Source organism: Rutilus rutilus (assembly GCF_951802725.1).
Source record: "Rutilus rutilus genome assembly, chromosome: 8".
Lineage (NCBI taxonomy): Eukaryota > Metazoa > Chordata > Actinopteri > Cypriniformes > Leuciscidae > Rutilus > Rutilus rutilus.
In genome coordinates this window covers 30,578,335-30,595,099 of record NC_140222.1, presented here as the reverse complement: position 1 = coordinate 30,595,099, position 16,765 = coordinate 30,578,335, and the positions used below count along the sequence as shown (strand labels likewise).

Sequence of the window (16,765 nt, the reverse complement as noted above, 5' to 3'; positions counted from 1 at the left end):
GAGCTGGACGATGACATCATTTCTTCAGAACTGCTTTATAGATAAAATGAACTAACTTAATAATTGATGATCTTTACAACAGAACTGAATTGACACAGAACTAACTTCAGCTGAACAACAGCCGAAACTGACTGCTACTGTTGATATTGCCAGCCTGAGTTTCCCAGTAATGTTTCCCATCCTAATCCAGTCTGACTTCTGACATATGACGTAATGCTGCCTGGATCATAATCATACACTGTTTACTCATTGGCCAGAGGAGAACGTCTCGGGTTACGTATGTAACCCTCGTTCCCTGAGTAGGGAACGAGACGCTGCATCGATACTCGATACTTTGGGGAATGCCTTCGGCATGAAGCGTCTGAAGTCAACTATGGAACTATCCCAATCTTGATTGGTGCAACGTCACCCGTGACGTCGCATGTGACGGTGATCCGGAAGCTACAAAAGGGTCACAGGAACCAGGAAATGTTAGCTTCTAATTGGTCAAAGCAAGTCGTTCTCAGGGGCGCGAAAAGTGTGGCCGAGGGATGCAGCGTCTCGTTCCCTACTCAGGGAACGAGGGTTACATACGTAACCCGAGACGTTCCCTTTCGTAAAGGGAACTCCCGCTGCATCGATACTCGATACTTTGGGGAACAAATACCCACGCCGCCACACTGAGAGAAAACGCCCTGGTGTAAAGCATCTGGCACACTCACGGACGATAGAATGAGTGGAGGGCAGATCCAAACTAGCTTGTCATAAGATTTGGTGCAAGAAGGGGAGGTCTGGAGCCGGAGGCTCGACTGACCTCATGGATGGGAGCCCCAGACCGTAGAAAATATTAGATGAGAGGTGAAAGCAAAAGCGCACCTTGTACTTCAAATATAAGTGGTTTTAGATAACCAACTGTACTCTTAATAAAGGGAATAGCTCCTAACCCTTGATGCATAACTAGATGGACTGACTCCTCTCAGCCTAAGGCCTAATGTAGGAACCTCAAAGGCTACGACCTTGACCATCCGACACATGCGATGGAGGATGGAATACCCGAAGAATCTTAACATTGCCTACAGGTACCTCAGTACCGGGCAAAAATAACGTTGAGTGGCTCCCAAGCTAGCAAGTAAGAGGGGGCAGCACCACCACTCTTCCAGGGAGTAAGACGAGCAGGAAGCAGACTCAATAGATTCTCCTATATATACTTATATATCTCAAATATATATTGGTATACCTCACCCACAGGACATGATGGGTGCCAGGGATAACCCATCAGCCTGATGCCAATAGGCTGGATGAAAAGGATTCATCCTCCAATCTACAGGAACATGGAGTTTCAGTGGGAACGTCCTTTCGAGAACACCCTTAGAGGCTTGCGGAGGGCACTGAGGCCGCCACAGAGGCCCTAAGCATGAACAGGAGATCCCGTTAGAGAGCGGGATGGAACACCAGTACTGAAGCCAGTGGGCAGTAATAAACTGGGTTCAATGCCCTCCCTAACTTAATTGTTTAGTTCCTAGTAGAGTGGGGTTCTAGTATGGATGTCCTGACCACCTCAGTGGAAAGGGCAACCTAATTATGGGTGTGACCCCCTCAGGGGCCAGACCCATAGTCTCCATTACTCTGGTCGGGGATGAAATAATGTACCATCAGCCTGAGACAGAAGATCTCTCCTAATAGGAATTTTCCATGGAGAACTCTCCAAGAGACTAATAAGGTCCGAAAACCAAATTCGGGCCTGCCAGTACGGAGCTACAAGGAGTAGTCTCACTCCGTACCTCCTGACCCTTTCTAGAACCCCAGGGAGCAGAGCGATCGGGGGAAAAGTGTACAGATGTGACCTCGGCCACATCTGTACCATGGCATCCAAGCCCAAAGGAGCTGGATGTGAGAGAGAGTACCAGAGCGGGCAATGAGAGTTCTCATGATAAGCGAAACAGGTCAACCTCCGCCCGGCCAAACTCTCTCCATATAAGCTCAACCACTTCAGGGTGGAGCCGCCATTCCCCGGGCCTCAGCCCCTGCCTCGACAGGATGTCTGCTCCCATATTATCAACCCCAGGAATATAAATAGATCTGATGGAGAGAAATTTGTCCTGGGACCAAAGAAGAATTTGATGCGCCAGTCTACAAAGAGGGCGAGGTCTCAATCCTCCCTTGGCAGTTGATATAAGAGACCACCGACATATTGTCTGTCCTAACAAGAACATGATGGCCTCTGAGGTCTACAAGGAAGTGCCTCAGGGCAAAAATACGGCCAACATCTCCAAGCGATTAATATGCAATGTGAGATGATGGTCTTTCCAAGTACCTCGGGTGTAACGGCCCTCCATAACCGTACCCCAGCCCGTTAGGGACGCATCCGTGATCAGAGTTTTTCTCTCACATGGTGCTCACAAAACCGGGCCCTGAGACAGGAACCATGGTTTCTTCCATACGACAAGAGAACGAAGGCATCTGCGCGTAACTCTGATCGTACGAAAAGGGTTTCCCAGAGGACAAAAACCCTTGTTCCTGAGCCACCACTGCAAGGCCCTCATATGGAGCAGACCAAAGGGTACTACCGTGGAAGCTGCAGCCATAAGACCCAAAACTCCTTGAAAATGTTTGACAGTGATAGCCTGGCCTAACCTAATACTCTTCAATGTGTTTAAGATAGTATTTATACGAGCAGGAGACAATTGTGCCCGCATCGTGACTAAGTCCCACTCTACTCCCAGGGACGTAGTCCTCTGAAGAGGAGTTAAGGAACTTTCCTTCACATTGAGTCTCAACCCCACACACCTCAGATGACGCAAAACAACATCTCGATGTTGAATTGCTAGTTCTTTTCGACTGAGCCAAAATGAGCCAGTCATCTATAAGATACGGACCCCCTGAAGTCTCAATGGAGCAAGGGCGTGTCCATACATTTAGTGAAGGTGCGAGGGGATAAGGCTAGGCCGACTGGAAGAGTCCAGAACTGATGCGCTTTTCCCCCCAAAAGCGGATCTCGGAAACTTCCTGTGATAGGGTTAGAAGGGAAAGAGGAGTTAAGGAGCTTGTGGATCTATCAAGACAGACCAGTCCTCGGAGCTGATCTGACTAACAGTCGGTAACTTGAATCTGAACCCCCTCGGAGGTTGATCCAGTACCATGAGATCCAAAATAAGGCCTAACTCCCCCCCTCATAGGAACTATGAAGTGCCAGCTGTAGAACCCAGGCTCCCGTAACCAAGGAAGAGCCCACTTTGAGGTTTCCTGTGTTAAGAGGGACTAGACTTCCTGTTCCAAGAACCGACCCTGCTCGGGGCTGGCCGACATGTGAACCACCCTTAGTAGATAATATTTGTATATTAGCTCCACTGTAAGCAGGACCCCCTAGGATATATTTTGAAGACCCCTCGGGGTGTCTAAATATGCCATTATGGGGACCAGTCCCTCGAGACTGGCCTCGGCTATAAATTTCCAAATGGCTTCGGTGACCTGAAGCAGCTAACTGGCAGGAACTAACCGAAATATGCTCTCTACAGACCTCCTGAGAGGCGGCGAACTCGACAGGGCCGCAACGTTATTGGGCAGATACTGCGATTTGTGTTCGCTGGAAGCCGATGTGTCCCGAAGCGCCATCGGCGGCGGGAAGCAAACATCGATTTCCTAAGGGCTGCATAAGGGGGCGAGACTCCTGTACTCGCTCTCCTGGGGGAATGCCCATAAGGGTCTGCGTGTTACGACAAGACCTCTTAGTTGAAGCCATCTTAGCCCGAGAGACAGTCCTCAGACCTGTCTTCGGTATGGAGTGCTTCGTGCGAGAAAGTTTCTTCTGGCCCCAAGCCTTATACGGGGGGGCACGAGAGGAAACCTTCTCAAAATATGAGGAGCTGGCGGCTGTCCCATGAGGCTGCCCCCTGGCAGCAACCCCATGAGACCTGGACTGACAACTGGGGATAGCTGATTGTCGCTCTGCCTCCTGAAGCCTCTCGACAACGGATCTTGCCGCGTCGCCAAAGAGGCCGGAAGGTGAAAGGGGAGCATCGAGAAGGAAAGCCCTGTCTTTCTCCCCGATCCACAAGCGATTAAGCCATAAATGTCTCTCTGAGACGACTAGTGCTGCCATAGAACGGCCAATAGCACGGACCGTCTCTTTAATAATACGAAGAGATAAGTCAGCTACTCTATGAAATTCAGTAATACCATTGAGTGAGACCTCCCAGTTATCATCCACCTGCTTGAGGAGGTCAGCCAGATATGCCTGTAATAACCCCATTGTGTGTGGGCATGCACCGGCTCGACCCACCGCCATATATGCTTTCCCTAACAAATTCGATGTACGAGATTTGGAGGGAAGTGTCTGAGCTATCAGGGGTGACGCAATGTCGGGGAGAAAATATTTCGCAAAATATTCCTCAACCCGAGCCATCACCTCATAACCATTTTCATTAGATTCCCTAATGGATGAGTAAATATATACATGGGGGGGAAATAATTGAGATGAAAATGGATTTTTCCACGATCTCGATACCTCAGTATGGAGATCAGTGAAAAAAGGGAAGGCTCTGACACGAAGATTGTGACTGGGTCTGCAGGAAGCGCTCATTCATTTTATTTTTCTTAGTCGCTTCCTGCTTATTATATGGCCATTTAACATTTAATTGAACCACTGCCCAGATTACAATCTCCAGCAACTCCTCACTAACGGGAATATGGGGTGGCGAATCCCCATATCCACGTGATTCAGTGTTGATAAATAATATCTAACTCCTCGGAGCCAGATAAATCAAACGCTGTGTCTTTAACACGGTCGGAAGAAGCCGCAGCGCGGGCTTCCGAACCGTGCGCGAGACCAGTGGAGCTGGTTAATAAACACTGAGAAAGGGTCGCAACCGTCTCAGTATTATATGCCAGCCCCACGTGCGAATCCCATGCATACAAGTAGCGCGCTGCCTCAACAGACGCGGGACCTGATGCACTGGAAACGCGAGCCTGATCTATTTGATCGAATCAAACGCTCTGTCTTTAACACGGTCGGAAGAAGCCGCAGCGCGGGCTTCCGAACCGTGCGCGAGACCAGTGGAGCTGGTTAATAAACACTGAGAAAGGGTCGCAACCGTCTCAGTATCATATGCCAGCCCCACGTGCGAATCCTATGCATACAAGCGGCGCGCTGCCTCAACAGACGCGGGACCTGATGCACTGGAAACGCGAGCCTGATTTAATTGATCGAACAAGCTCAAACGGGAGCGGAGCTTTTTCATTGAAAACAGTTTGCACAGACAGCGCCCTCGAGCACCGCTCGTGCATGCTCCACTCCCAGACAAACTACACAAAGCGAGTGTGTGTCACCCTCGCTTAAATAACGTGGGCAAGGGGACGCACACTGCCTGAATAGCTTCTCTTTTATTCACCATAAATAATACTCTTTTCACGGGACAGACAACACCAAATAGAACAGACAAGATGACATAGAGCGCTTGCTGAAGACCAGAAGCTAACATTTCCTGGTTCCTGTGACCCTTTTGTAGCTTCCGGATCACCGTCACATGCGACGTCACGGGTGACGTTGCACCAATCAAGATTGGGATAGTTCCATAGTTGACTTCAGACGCTTCATGCCGAAGGCATTCCCCAAAGTATCGAGTATCGATGCAGCGGGAGTTCCCTTTACGAAAGGGAACTGACCCCCCGACTGAGCCTGGGTTCTCCCAAGGTTTTTTTCTCCATTCTGTCTCCTGATGGAGTTTTGGTTCCTTGACACTGTTGCCTTGCCTTGTGGCTTGCTTAGTTAGGAACATTTAATATTCAACAATATTATTGATCTGCCTTGCTTAAGGTGGACGATGACACAATTTTCTTATAGAAACAAACTTTGTAGTATTATTTTCATGTTATCACTGTGAAGTTGCTTTGATACAATCTGTATTGTAAAAAGTGCTATATAAATAAAGGTGACTTGACTAATGTACAACTTGAGAGGCTGTTCATGTCCAATTTCTAATGTACAATAGCACCAATGAATAGGCAGCATTAATGTGGCATCTTCCTCCATTGACAGCCAAACTAAAGTAGTTGTGTATTTGTCATGATCCCAGCCTTTGTTTCTCTTGCTCTTGTGTTTCTCTTGTGGTTTGTCAGTCATTGTTTGCTGTAACACGCTCCTATCCTGAGCTTCTTTATTTGCCTTGGTTCCCTGTTTTTGTTTCGTTAATAAAAAATATTTTATTTTAATAAATTTATTAAATTAATAAAATGATGTCATGATCCCAGCCTGTGTTTCCCTGTGTTGTGTGGGGCCTTTTGTGTTATTTCCTGTCCTAGTGCCTTTGCATGATCCTAATTGGACTAGGTGGGTGTCATGGAGAAGGAACGCGACATTCATGCAGTACCCACCATGCCAGAGTCCCCACTTGTCTTGGCTACCACACCAGTGTCTCCAGTCATCATGTCATGGCCACCACGCCTGGGTCTTCAGCCAAGATGGCCGCCACGCCTGAACCTCCAGCCATCATGAACGACACACCAAAGTTCCCGGTCGCCATGAACGTCGCACATGAAGCCATTAAGGTGGTCCCTATGAGAGTGAGACTGGCATCCAGCTTGGAGGACACACCGCTGATGTCAGTGCATGCAGCCGGCATCCCTAGAACAGCGTCATCTAGCTCACTGGCCTCAGCGCTCTCAAGCCTGCCAGTGCCTGCGCTGTCCGGCCCAGAGGTCATTCCTTTGTTCTCGGTACTCCCTGTTACGACAATGGCCATTTTGGCCCTGTAATCAAATTTATGATAAGGAAATATAACCAAACTAAAAAAATAATTTTCTCAGATCTTAGTATGTTTTTCGGTCATTACAACTACTACTGTAGCACCTACTGAGGCTTAATTGTATGCTAAATTTGCTTCTTTTCTTTTTTTTTTTTTTTTTGTCAAATGAATTTTGATGAATATATAATGAAATCACATAAGTCAAGGTTTTTATTATTTGTCACAAATTTTGGAAACAGCATTGCCAAAAATGTAAACCTCATTGAAATTGAACAGAACATAAAATGGCTCAAATAATATTTAGTCTGACAAAATAAAAATAAAAAATAAATTAAAAAGTTGATCCTATTCATTGATTGTGCCCAAACTCAGCACATGACAACCATTTACTTATAAAGGTAAAGACCTTTGAGTTTAACATTTCAATGTTTACCAAAAGTCCACACCGTAAGATCCCGTAAATGACATCCAGTTTTTACGGTTTAAAAAAGACAAACATTTGTTTATTTTTTCAGTGTGAGATAAGGAGGGCAATCTGGACAGTTTTTTTAGTTTTTAGCACATACTGATACTTTAAGGGTCAAACTCTTCTTTTACCTCAATGTATGTTCTAGTAACATAAGTATTATGAACAATCATTAATTAATTAATGTAATAATGTTCTTCTTTAAATGAAAAGAACACTAGTCAGTGAAAAAAAATCTAAATCTAACAGGTTTAACCTGTAAAGCACAGCAGTGAACACATCAAATATTTTGGAACTTCCTGTATCCCTTGCTTCCTGTTTATATGTTACGTAAATGTGACTTACAAAGTTTGACTTGTCTAGGGTAACTTGTCCTTTGGTTTGTCCAAATGAAAAAAAAAAGCTACTTGTGATGTGAACTCAAAATGAGAACTTCTGTCTTTTGGTGATTTTCCTTTAGTTGTGCGCAGTGAAGGCAAGCTATTATTTTTGATGTTATTGTTATTCATCTTAATGTCATTTTCAATTAGATTTTTTTGACTTGAAAGCAAATGAAGGAAGGGTGTAGAGTTACATTCAAGCTATTTTAAGGTATAAATAAATAAATAAAATTCACATTATTATTATTATGTCATTTTTGTGATCAAAGATGAGTTTTAAGGGATACAAGTATTGACTACAGGGGGATTTTAAACAAAATATCCTTCTGCACATCCACAAAGTGGTCTGGTATAAAAGAATCCTCCTTTTGACTTAGTAAATGATTCACTTTTTGATTCCCCATCATACAAACAGAGTGAGAAAACAAGTTACAGTCATTTGTGAAATGAGAGTTCAAAATGAGAGTTCCTGTACAATTCATCAGCTTTTCCTGTTTTCTATTTTCTGTTACTGTTGTGCAAGGTCAAGGTGAGTTCAATCATTTTTAGTAGAATGTTATTTGCATTATATACACATCCAACACTTTTAAATGACCTTAAGTTGTTTTAAAGAGTGTCGACTACTACATCTTTGTGTAACGTTTGTTTGTGCTTCTCAGAATGTCCTTGAGAGGATATTATATGAAAACATAGAACCAGTTTGGAAAGCTTCATATTATGAATATTGAAACAATGTAAGTGAACTGCATGCCAGGTTTTACTGGTATAGATTCACTGCTGGCAAAATTGGCTTTCAATAAAACGTGGCTGCCTATTCAGAAGAAAGGTAAAAAAAAATTAAATCAGTGCTACATGACTAGAGAAAATGAAGAAAAGGGCTGTTTAATGTTTTTTATTATTTATTATTATCATTTTTATTTTTATTATAATAGAAGTTATCAGAATTTTGATTTCATTTAATTCTGATTGGATTATTCTCCAAATTAAACATAACAAAATAAAGATGCTACATTTTAAATATTTGTTTAAAAGTTTGTTTAATGTCATGTTTAAGACTCATGTCCAATGCAGACAAGAATATCAGAGACAGACCAACAAAGATACTTGTGAAACTCCTCGGCTTCGTCTTTTGGTTGTTTTTCTTTAATGTCTTTTTCATTCTGATTTTATTGATTTGAAAATAATTGTTATATTATATGCACTTCCCAAAACATTTAACTGTATCTCTAGAGAGTGTTGACTAGTTGTGCAAGTACTTCAGCATTTAATATACACAGTTGTGTCGTTGTTTGATTTCTGCAGAGATAAAATGCAGTCACCCAGGGGTCACAGCAAATGGTGATTTTAGTCTTATATCAGGATCTGAGTTTGTTTTTGGAGCAACAGTGTTGTATACTTGTGAGAAAGGGTAAATGTGCTTTATGCTTTTTATTCTCTTTATATTGTATGAAATGTATGAAGGCCCTAAATGGACATGGTGGTGGAAACAATTGAGGATGGGAGAAAAAAAATATTTTTCAAATCGTTTGCGTTAACTTGCGTTAAGCAAAACTTCTGTGTCCTCTAGCAAAGATGTTTGCGTTCTTTTGCTAAACCTGTTGTGAGCTCAGGCAGACGGTCCCTTCAGACTCTTCTCTCTGCCCCCGGCTCATTGAGACCAATTTATATTATAAACTCGTTTTGAGGAAAATTGGGTTGTAGCTTGTTGTTACTATGATTGGAAAGTGATTGGGAGATTACAGAGGAGGGAAGTTATGGTGATGTTATTCACTTTGAGTGTGTATCTAATGACAAAAAGATAGACGGAAGTAGTGACATTCACTGCACAGAGACGGACGAATGGAGTCACTCTGTTCCAAAGTGCAAAGGTTCATTCCACTGTTTATTTGTTTGTTCGTATCTTCACCCAGTGATCACAGATTTCTGAGCTTTATTCAAAGCACCAATTTAACTATTCCTCTTTCCCTTGCTTTTCACACAGAGATAACATGCACAGCACCAGATATACCAAATGGTTTTGTTGTTGAGAAAATGCAAGAATACCAGAAAGATGCCATATTAAAATACAGATGTTCACCAGGGTTCAAACCTAGAGAGGGAATCCCCAGATGTGCTAAATTTGGCTGGACTCTGAACCCAGAATGTGATGTTAATACACCAATGTTACATAATAAACAATTAATATGTGAAATAACACTAAAATCATTCTATCCATATAGCTTTCATTATGCAAACAAAAAAAAAAAAACTCTGTAGTGTCACACTGAAACATTCTTAAATTAGATAGCCATTAACCTTAAATTCAAAAACTGAATATTGAAATAAAACAAGTATGTAGTTAATAAACTAATATTGTATATTTCCAAAGCATTCAAGAAAATATTTGCTTGATCTTAGTTTGATTTCTTTCTAAATGATGAAAGGAGTCAACGCACCAATATTTGTAAAAGTTGAGAAAATGGAATGAGATGATTTACTTTTCTTCCTGTGATGCTGTAGAAAGTGTCCAGCTGATGTTTTTTTTTTTTTTATTATTTTTTTTTTTATTTGGGAAAATCATGAGACAACAGCATTTGCTGATCATTATTATTTGGTAACTACAAAATCAGCTAAAAAAAAAAAAAAAAAAAAAAAACAAACTACTTACTAATAACTACTTTCTAATTGCTTGATTAATTTCCAGATAATACTTTAGCAAATATATCTAAAAGTTCTCAAAAAAGAAAATGTGCTTATACTTATTAGGGACTTATTCAACTCTATTTATGGCAAGCAATATCTTTTCCCATTTTAGGATTTTTTTTTTTATTGTTATTATTTATTTATTGTCAGAATCATTTGTTTCCCCCAAAAGACAAAGCATGCTAATCCAGTTTCACACATTTGTTATGTTTCATCTCTTCTTACCCTTATTTCTACATAATTATGTCTTGTACAGAAGAAACATGTGAGCTTAAGTCAACCACATTCGGAGTAAAAATGATCAACCCAGAGGGAAAAACTATTTTCAGAGCTGGAGAAAGTGTGGAGATCACCTGTGCTAAAAAACACAGGATCTTTCAAAAAGAAAAAGACACCATCAAATCATTTACATGTCGAGAGAATGGGCAGTGGGATTATGAGCCTATTTGTGCGGGTAAGATTATAGAGAAAAACTTCTGCATTTAGTGCTGAACTTACTGCATTTTATTAAATAATGTAAATCTTGTTTCAGAAATTAGATGTGAAGTTCCACATGGTCAGCATGTGTATGACCTCTCTAGCTTCTGGGGAGATCTGAAATTGGGAGCAAAAAGATCTTACTATTGCATGTCTGGATATGATCAAATGTCAGCAGAGGCCACATGCACACGAGACGGATGGACACCAAAACCACTGTGTGCTGGTATGGGCTGATATTAATGTTACAGTTTATGCAAATGGATTATTATGACATAATATGAATTCCAATTTATGATTAATATTTGTTTACAGTAAACATGTGTGCAGCACCAAACATCCCAAATGCAGATTGTGGGAGATACAAAATACAACATCAATTCAAGAATACAATATAAATGTCGTCCTGGGTTTGAACCAGAGCAGCCTGTACAAATCACCTGTAATTCCCAGACTGAATGGACAGGCATACGACAATGATTTTTGTATCATTAATGATTATTATAATTGATTTCATTTATTATTATTATTATTATTTATTATTATTATTATAGAAATGATCAGAATTTTTATTTTACTTCATTCTGATTGAATGATTCTCCAAATTAAATGTAACAAAATACACTACATTTTAAATATTTGTTTAAAAGTTTGAAAGCGTGTGAATCTTCTTCAATCTCACTCATTTCCAATGCCGACAGATTAATTCACCACAATATACTTTATATGATTTGATTCAAGAAGAAGCGAACAGTGAAAATATTGCTTATGCACAGAGTGGTCTGGTGTAAGAAAACCCTCTCTTTGACTTTGATAAATGATTCACTTGTTGATCCCCAAGCAGACAAGAGTATCAGAGACAGACCAACAAAGATACTTGTGAAACTCCCCGGCTTCGTCTTTTGGTTGTTTTTCTTTAATGTCTTTTTCATTTTGATTTTATTGACTTGAAAATAATTGTTATTATATGCACTTCCCAAAACATTTAACTGTATCTCTAGAGAGTGTTGACTAGTGCAAGTACTTCAGCATTTAATATACACAGTTGTGTCCAGGGCTGGACTGGGACAAAAAATCGGCCCTGGCATTTTGGCCCATACTGGCCCACTACAAATGATCATAAACACCACCCATCTTTGCCCGCCATTGAATATGCATACCAACTCCTTTTCCTTAAAACCACTAATGCCATGTAATGAGTGAGTAGGAACAAGCGAGAGTTAACAGATGAAATGACAAAAAAAAATTGTCATTTATTAAAACAATTTACTATAAAAAAATCTATATTTTTAGTAAAACTGTGGTGGGTGGACTTTGGGTCCTCTAGGGGGTTCGGGGGCATGCCCGCCTGGAAGAAAATTTTGTGCATTTTAATGTTAAATTCATCAATCTGGTGCACTTTGAGAGTTCAAAATTAAAAGCTCCAACCCATATTCAGTGTGCAAATTGAACAAAGAAAAACTCAATCCTATTTAGTTAGTGTCTGGGGCTGGGGGAATTAACGCATCAATCTTTGCGATTAATTTGAGATGTTTAACGCATAAAAAAAAAAAACGCAATTGACGCAGCACCTTTTTTTGCCTCGTTTTAATGATGGTGCGTTCAAGTCCTCCTGGGAGGTTCGTACGTACGAGGTGGGAAGTCGCGCTTATAACGACATGTGCGTTCAAGTCACTTTCATCGGAGCAAGATGGCGGAGTACTTTCTCTTTATTAATTACACAAAAATACAGTAAGGTTATTAAACTCTTGTTCTAGAAAATGAAGAACAAAGAAATGTGCATCAGGTGTACTTTGTATTTTTATGTTTTTAAATAATTTATGAAGCCACTGCAACTCATCGTTACATGTTGCATTGTTATATTATAAGACTATCATATTCTGTGTTGGCGATTAGCTAACTGCTCTGTAAATAGAAAAGCCTGACAATATCACAGCTAAATACCTTTACATATTGTGTATTCCCCCATGTTAATCACTGACACGCCCCCAACTCGTACAGATCGGGGCTTAAAGAAAATCCCGAACTCCCCACTGGTATTTACGACATTGTGGTGGCGTTCAAGTGCGTTCAACTCGTAAATACGATCTATACGAGATGACTTGAACGCACCATGACTTCCTGTTGCGGCTGCAATTGAAAAGGCCGAAAATATGCCGTCCCGCTTGCCATAGTAACTTCACAAGCGAGTCTTTTCCGCTCCGTGTGTGCGTCGCGCTCTCCGTTCCGTGTGTGTGTGTGTGTGTGTGTCGGCGCGCTGCTGCGCTCTCTGCTCAATGTTCCGCTCCGTGTTTGCGCTGCGCGTTCCGCCCTGTCGTTAACAGCCCAAACACTCCAATCATGTACCGATCACGCACTGGAAAAGCAAAGTCCGCTCAAATAACGTGAAATTTCTCAGTTGTAGACTTCTGTTTGCTGGTATAGCCATGCTGGGCAACAATGGTAAAATGACCTGCTCTGATCACATGCTCTGGTAATAATAGCTTTGTATGACTAAACATTATTTTGATAATTAGTCAAAAAATAAATCTATTAAATCTGAGTATGTTCCATAGAACTGAATGAAAAATAAAATATTGATTCCATGTTTGCACGAATCATTTCACCAGACTGCTTTATAAACAAGAACATTGAAAAAGGTATTAGCTCCTATCTGAGTATGTGTTGTTTATGTGCCTAATGACTGTCATAGTCTCACAGACTGGTTATTTTTTAAACAGATCAGTAAAATTTTAGTGCTTCAGCCCTGACAGTTGTACCTAACACTGCATAGATAACGTTACGCATCGCGGACAAAAAAAAGTTTTTCATGACCATTAGCTGTAACATCAATCTGTCAATGAACTAACGTAATACATCAGTAAACACATAGCGTTCGTATCTCACTATACCCTGCCAGTACATACAAAGATAGATCAAAGTGACATTACGTTAACCAACCATTCAGAAACATCCGGTTTTCCGACTCCGGTTCAAATTGATACGGTTGCACAGATGTGTCCTCAGAGACTCCCGCTGCCATTCTTCAAAATATACCCTCAACTGTTGTCAAGGCAACACTCCACGTGTGTTGTTGTGGCAAAACGCCCAAAGAACAGAGGGGCAGGGTGAGCAAAGCACTTAAACGGCGTGCTGAAAACAGAGCTGTTTTTGACCAGGTAAAATTTGTGTTTTCTTACAATACTAATGAGAATTTTTAATTAAAGTATATTACAAACTTTTAATTTAGACCCTAAAGAATCATATTAGCTTGTACAAAAATGGCATTATATGACCCCTTTAAAAACAAAATACATCACGCACCGTCCCACACAGACCGGGAATCTCCCGGTAGTCCCGATGGCCAGTACATGCCTTGTTTGTGTCGTTGTGTGGCGTTTCTACTTCTCAGAATGTCTTCGAGAAAACATTAAATATGGAAACTTAGAACCAGTTTAAAAATCTTCATACGCTGATGGTGAAACAGTGATAGTGAACTGCATGACAGGTCATATCAGATTATATTGTACTTGTGTAACTGGTCCTATTCGATCTGCTCCTTGCTGGATTCGAGCTGGGGACTCTGGCGTGGGAGACGGACACACTAACAAGGACTCTAAAGACCACAGCCTCTAGTGTCAATTGCTAGTGCATCTCTTGAGGCCAGGGGAGTGAGGTTTACACGCACAGCTCTTACTGTCCTATGACAGTTACACTTGTAAATAATGTAAAAACATTGTGTTCACAGTTTTGAAATAGGGGTGGGATACTAATATGAATAATGATAATGACGACTCAAAACATATGAGATCAGAATGTTTATGTTTTTCAACTGTTTCCTCGCAGCAAAGCAGAAATCGTGCCCTGATCTATCCGTGGTAAACGGGTTGATATTCAGCCACCCCTCCAATGAAGAAGAAATCTTTTACACCTGCAACACGGGTTATAAACCCTTCACTGGGAACTGGTGGGATTCAGTGACATGCAGCAAAGGCTCTTGGTCTGAAGAACCTCGGTGCATCCGTGAGTTTTATTATTGTCAGTCTCAGGTGTTAGACGAATGATAGTGGACTGAAATGTGCTTCCTGTTTTCTGTCTTTACAGGGGAGGAAGAATGTGGTGTTCTTCCCAGTGTTCACCATGGAAAACTAAAGCAAAGCCTTCATGATCGAGGAACTGCTGAAGTGGAATGTGATCCAGGGTTCATATCAACTCAACGCTTCATAACATGTATCAGAGGTACATGGGAGAAACCAGTTTGTGAGGGTGAGCTTCTCAATCTCTTATTGCATGTTTGTGAGGAACAGTGACAGCATATAGTGGAAAATAGACACTATTTATTGACGATGTTAATCTCAGTCTTACTGAATTTCATGAATTTCCATAAACATTTTTTTTTTTTTTAGTGGACGTCAGTTGTAACATTCCTCCAAAGGTGGAAAATGCATTCATAACATCTAAACCTGAAGAATTTTATGCACATGGATCTAGCGTAACATATGTATGTCGGAGCTCATTGTTAATGAATAGGGAAACTACAGTTTTCTGCCGCAATGGAGCTTGGGAAGAAACACCAACATGTGAAGGTAAGGTTTTGATTGGTTATGATAACTGTCTTTTAAAACTTCTTATTATAAAAAATAGGAGGGGAAAAGAGAAAAGGTATTTGACAATCAAGAGGAATAACATCAAGTCCCCAGATAAGTTTGTCATAGTGACGACAATAATTATAAAATAAATCAAAAACCCTGTGAAATCATAATTTGAGTTTTGGTACTTTTTGTCCATCTGTACTAGATTAATATGTTATTGTAATAATAAACATTATCGGCTTGCTGGTATACTGTATGCTGGATGACTCATCCTGCGCTACACAGTTTTTTGTCAAATCAAATGTTCTCTAGAATCAAAATAAAATGAGTGTTTTAGTGCCATTGTAGTATACTAATTTCTTGTAAAAAAAGTTCTAATCTGAGAAAAAGGATTGAGTGATTCAAAAATGGTCACAATAATCGCAAAACAAAACCAAATCGCAAAACAAAATGATGATAGCAACTCTTTAAATAAAGTAGTAGGGACACTACGTATAATGTGAACCTGAATGCATCTGAAGCTATTAATGAGGAAATTTAAATAATAATGTATCTGACTCCACAGTCTCTCTCCACATATAGTTTTTCTTGAGAAATTTTGGGCACATGAGAAAGATGTACAAAAATAAAGAAATTCTAGTGCACTGAGCCATATAATGAAATTCCAGTAGGACGATGGATCTGTGAAAATGGAAAATGGAGTGGGACGTTTTTCTGCACAAAAGAGTTACTTAAATAACTTAATATAAAATCCCATTTACTTACATAATAGATACAAATTTACTAGATCCATGATGAACAACTGCTGGGAATGATTGTGAATTAAGTGGAAAAATGTCATTTGTTTTATTTATTTATTTGCATCACAAATCTCTCACAAGCTAACAGACCTTAATTGAGATATGCTTTATTTTAAAAAAAATTCATGAGGTTGTTAGGGATAGATGTAAACTCCTTTAACTCAAGTTTTCTTGGCTGTAATGCAGCTTGTGAAATATCATATGTCAAAAATGTAATTGTTATGCTAAACCACTTATTGCAAGTTAGGGCCACATAAAGTATAAAAGCTTCTCTGTAGATAAATATGTGATCTAATGTCTGCTTTCTCTAGAGGCAACATGTTCTCTAAGCACAACAGTGGAAGACTTAAAAATAGAGCGATTCCCTGATATTGAGGGTTCAGTCAAACCTGGACACAAGTTAATATTTTCATGCAATGGACAATTGCTGATATTAAAAGGACAGAGAGAAATCACCTGTCAGCCAAATGGAAAATGGAGCAGCCCTTTCCCTAAATGTGTAAGAGGTAAGGTTATATGCTTATTTAGTTTAGTTTTATTAGCAGTGTTTGCAAGCACATTGCTCATGTTAAAGTAAATGCTCAACTTTGGTACGTAATTCATCGACACATCGTCTCTCTTGATTTGGGCAAAGAAGATGTCCTAGTAACAACCCAGAATAACCTAGCAA

General features: G+C 40.5%; 2 protein-coding genes and 1 long non-coding RNA gene across 6 annotated transcripts in view; all 3 read left to right on the top strand.

Annotated features, from left to right (window-relative positions):
- Nucleotides 1–16,765, top strand: part of LOC311296136 (complement factor H-like) — a 341,142-nt gene that overhangs the window by 210,506 nt on the left and 113,871 nt on the right. The gene's annotated exons all lie outside the window — the stretch shown is intronic.
- The window catches only part of LOC311296150 (complement factor H-related protein 1-like), a 53,094-nt gene continuing 44,293 nt past the window's right edge, over nucleotides 7,965–16,765 (top strand). For 3 of the 4 annotated variants that reach the window (XM_084417819.1, XM_084417818.1, XM_084417820.1), the window contains exons 1-4: nucleotides 7,965–8,094; nucleotides 10,504–10,701; nucleotides 10,780–10,950; nucleotides 14,550–14,726. In XM_084417819.1, the coding sequence (XP_084273945.1) occupies nucleotides 8,025–8,094; nucleotides 10,504–10,701; nucleotides 10,780–10,950; nucleotides 14,550–14,726 (616 nt within the window). In that variant the 5' untranslated portion in view covers nucleotides 7,965–8,024. Of the gene's footprint in view, nucleotides 8,095–10,503; nucleotides 10,702–10,779; nucleotides 10,951–14,549; nucleotides 14,727–14,807; nucleotides 14,970–15,109; nucleotides 15,290–16,406; nucleotides 16,602–16,765 lie in introns of all 4 variants that reach the window. The other variant, XM_084417817.1, reaches the window with a different exon arrangement.
- LOC311296174 lies at nucleotides 8,322–9,714 on the top strand. Its single transcript, XR_014628508.1, has 2 exons — nucleotides 8,322–9,433; nucleotides 9,547–9,714. It is a non-coding gene; the product is annotated as an uncharacterized lncRNA (long non-coding RNA).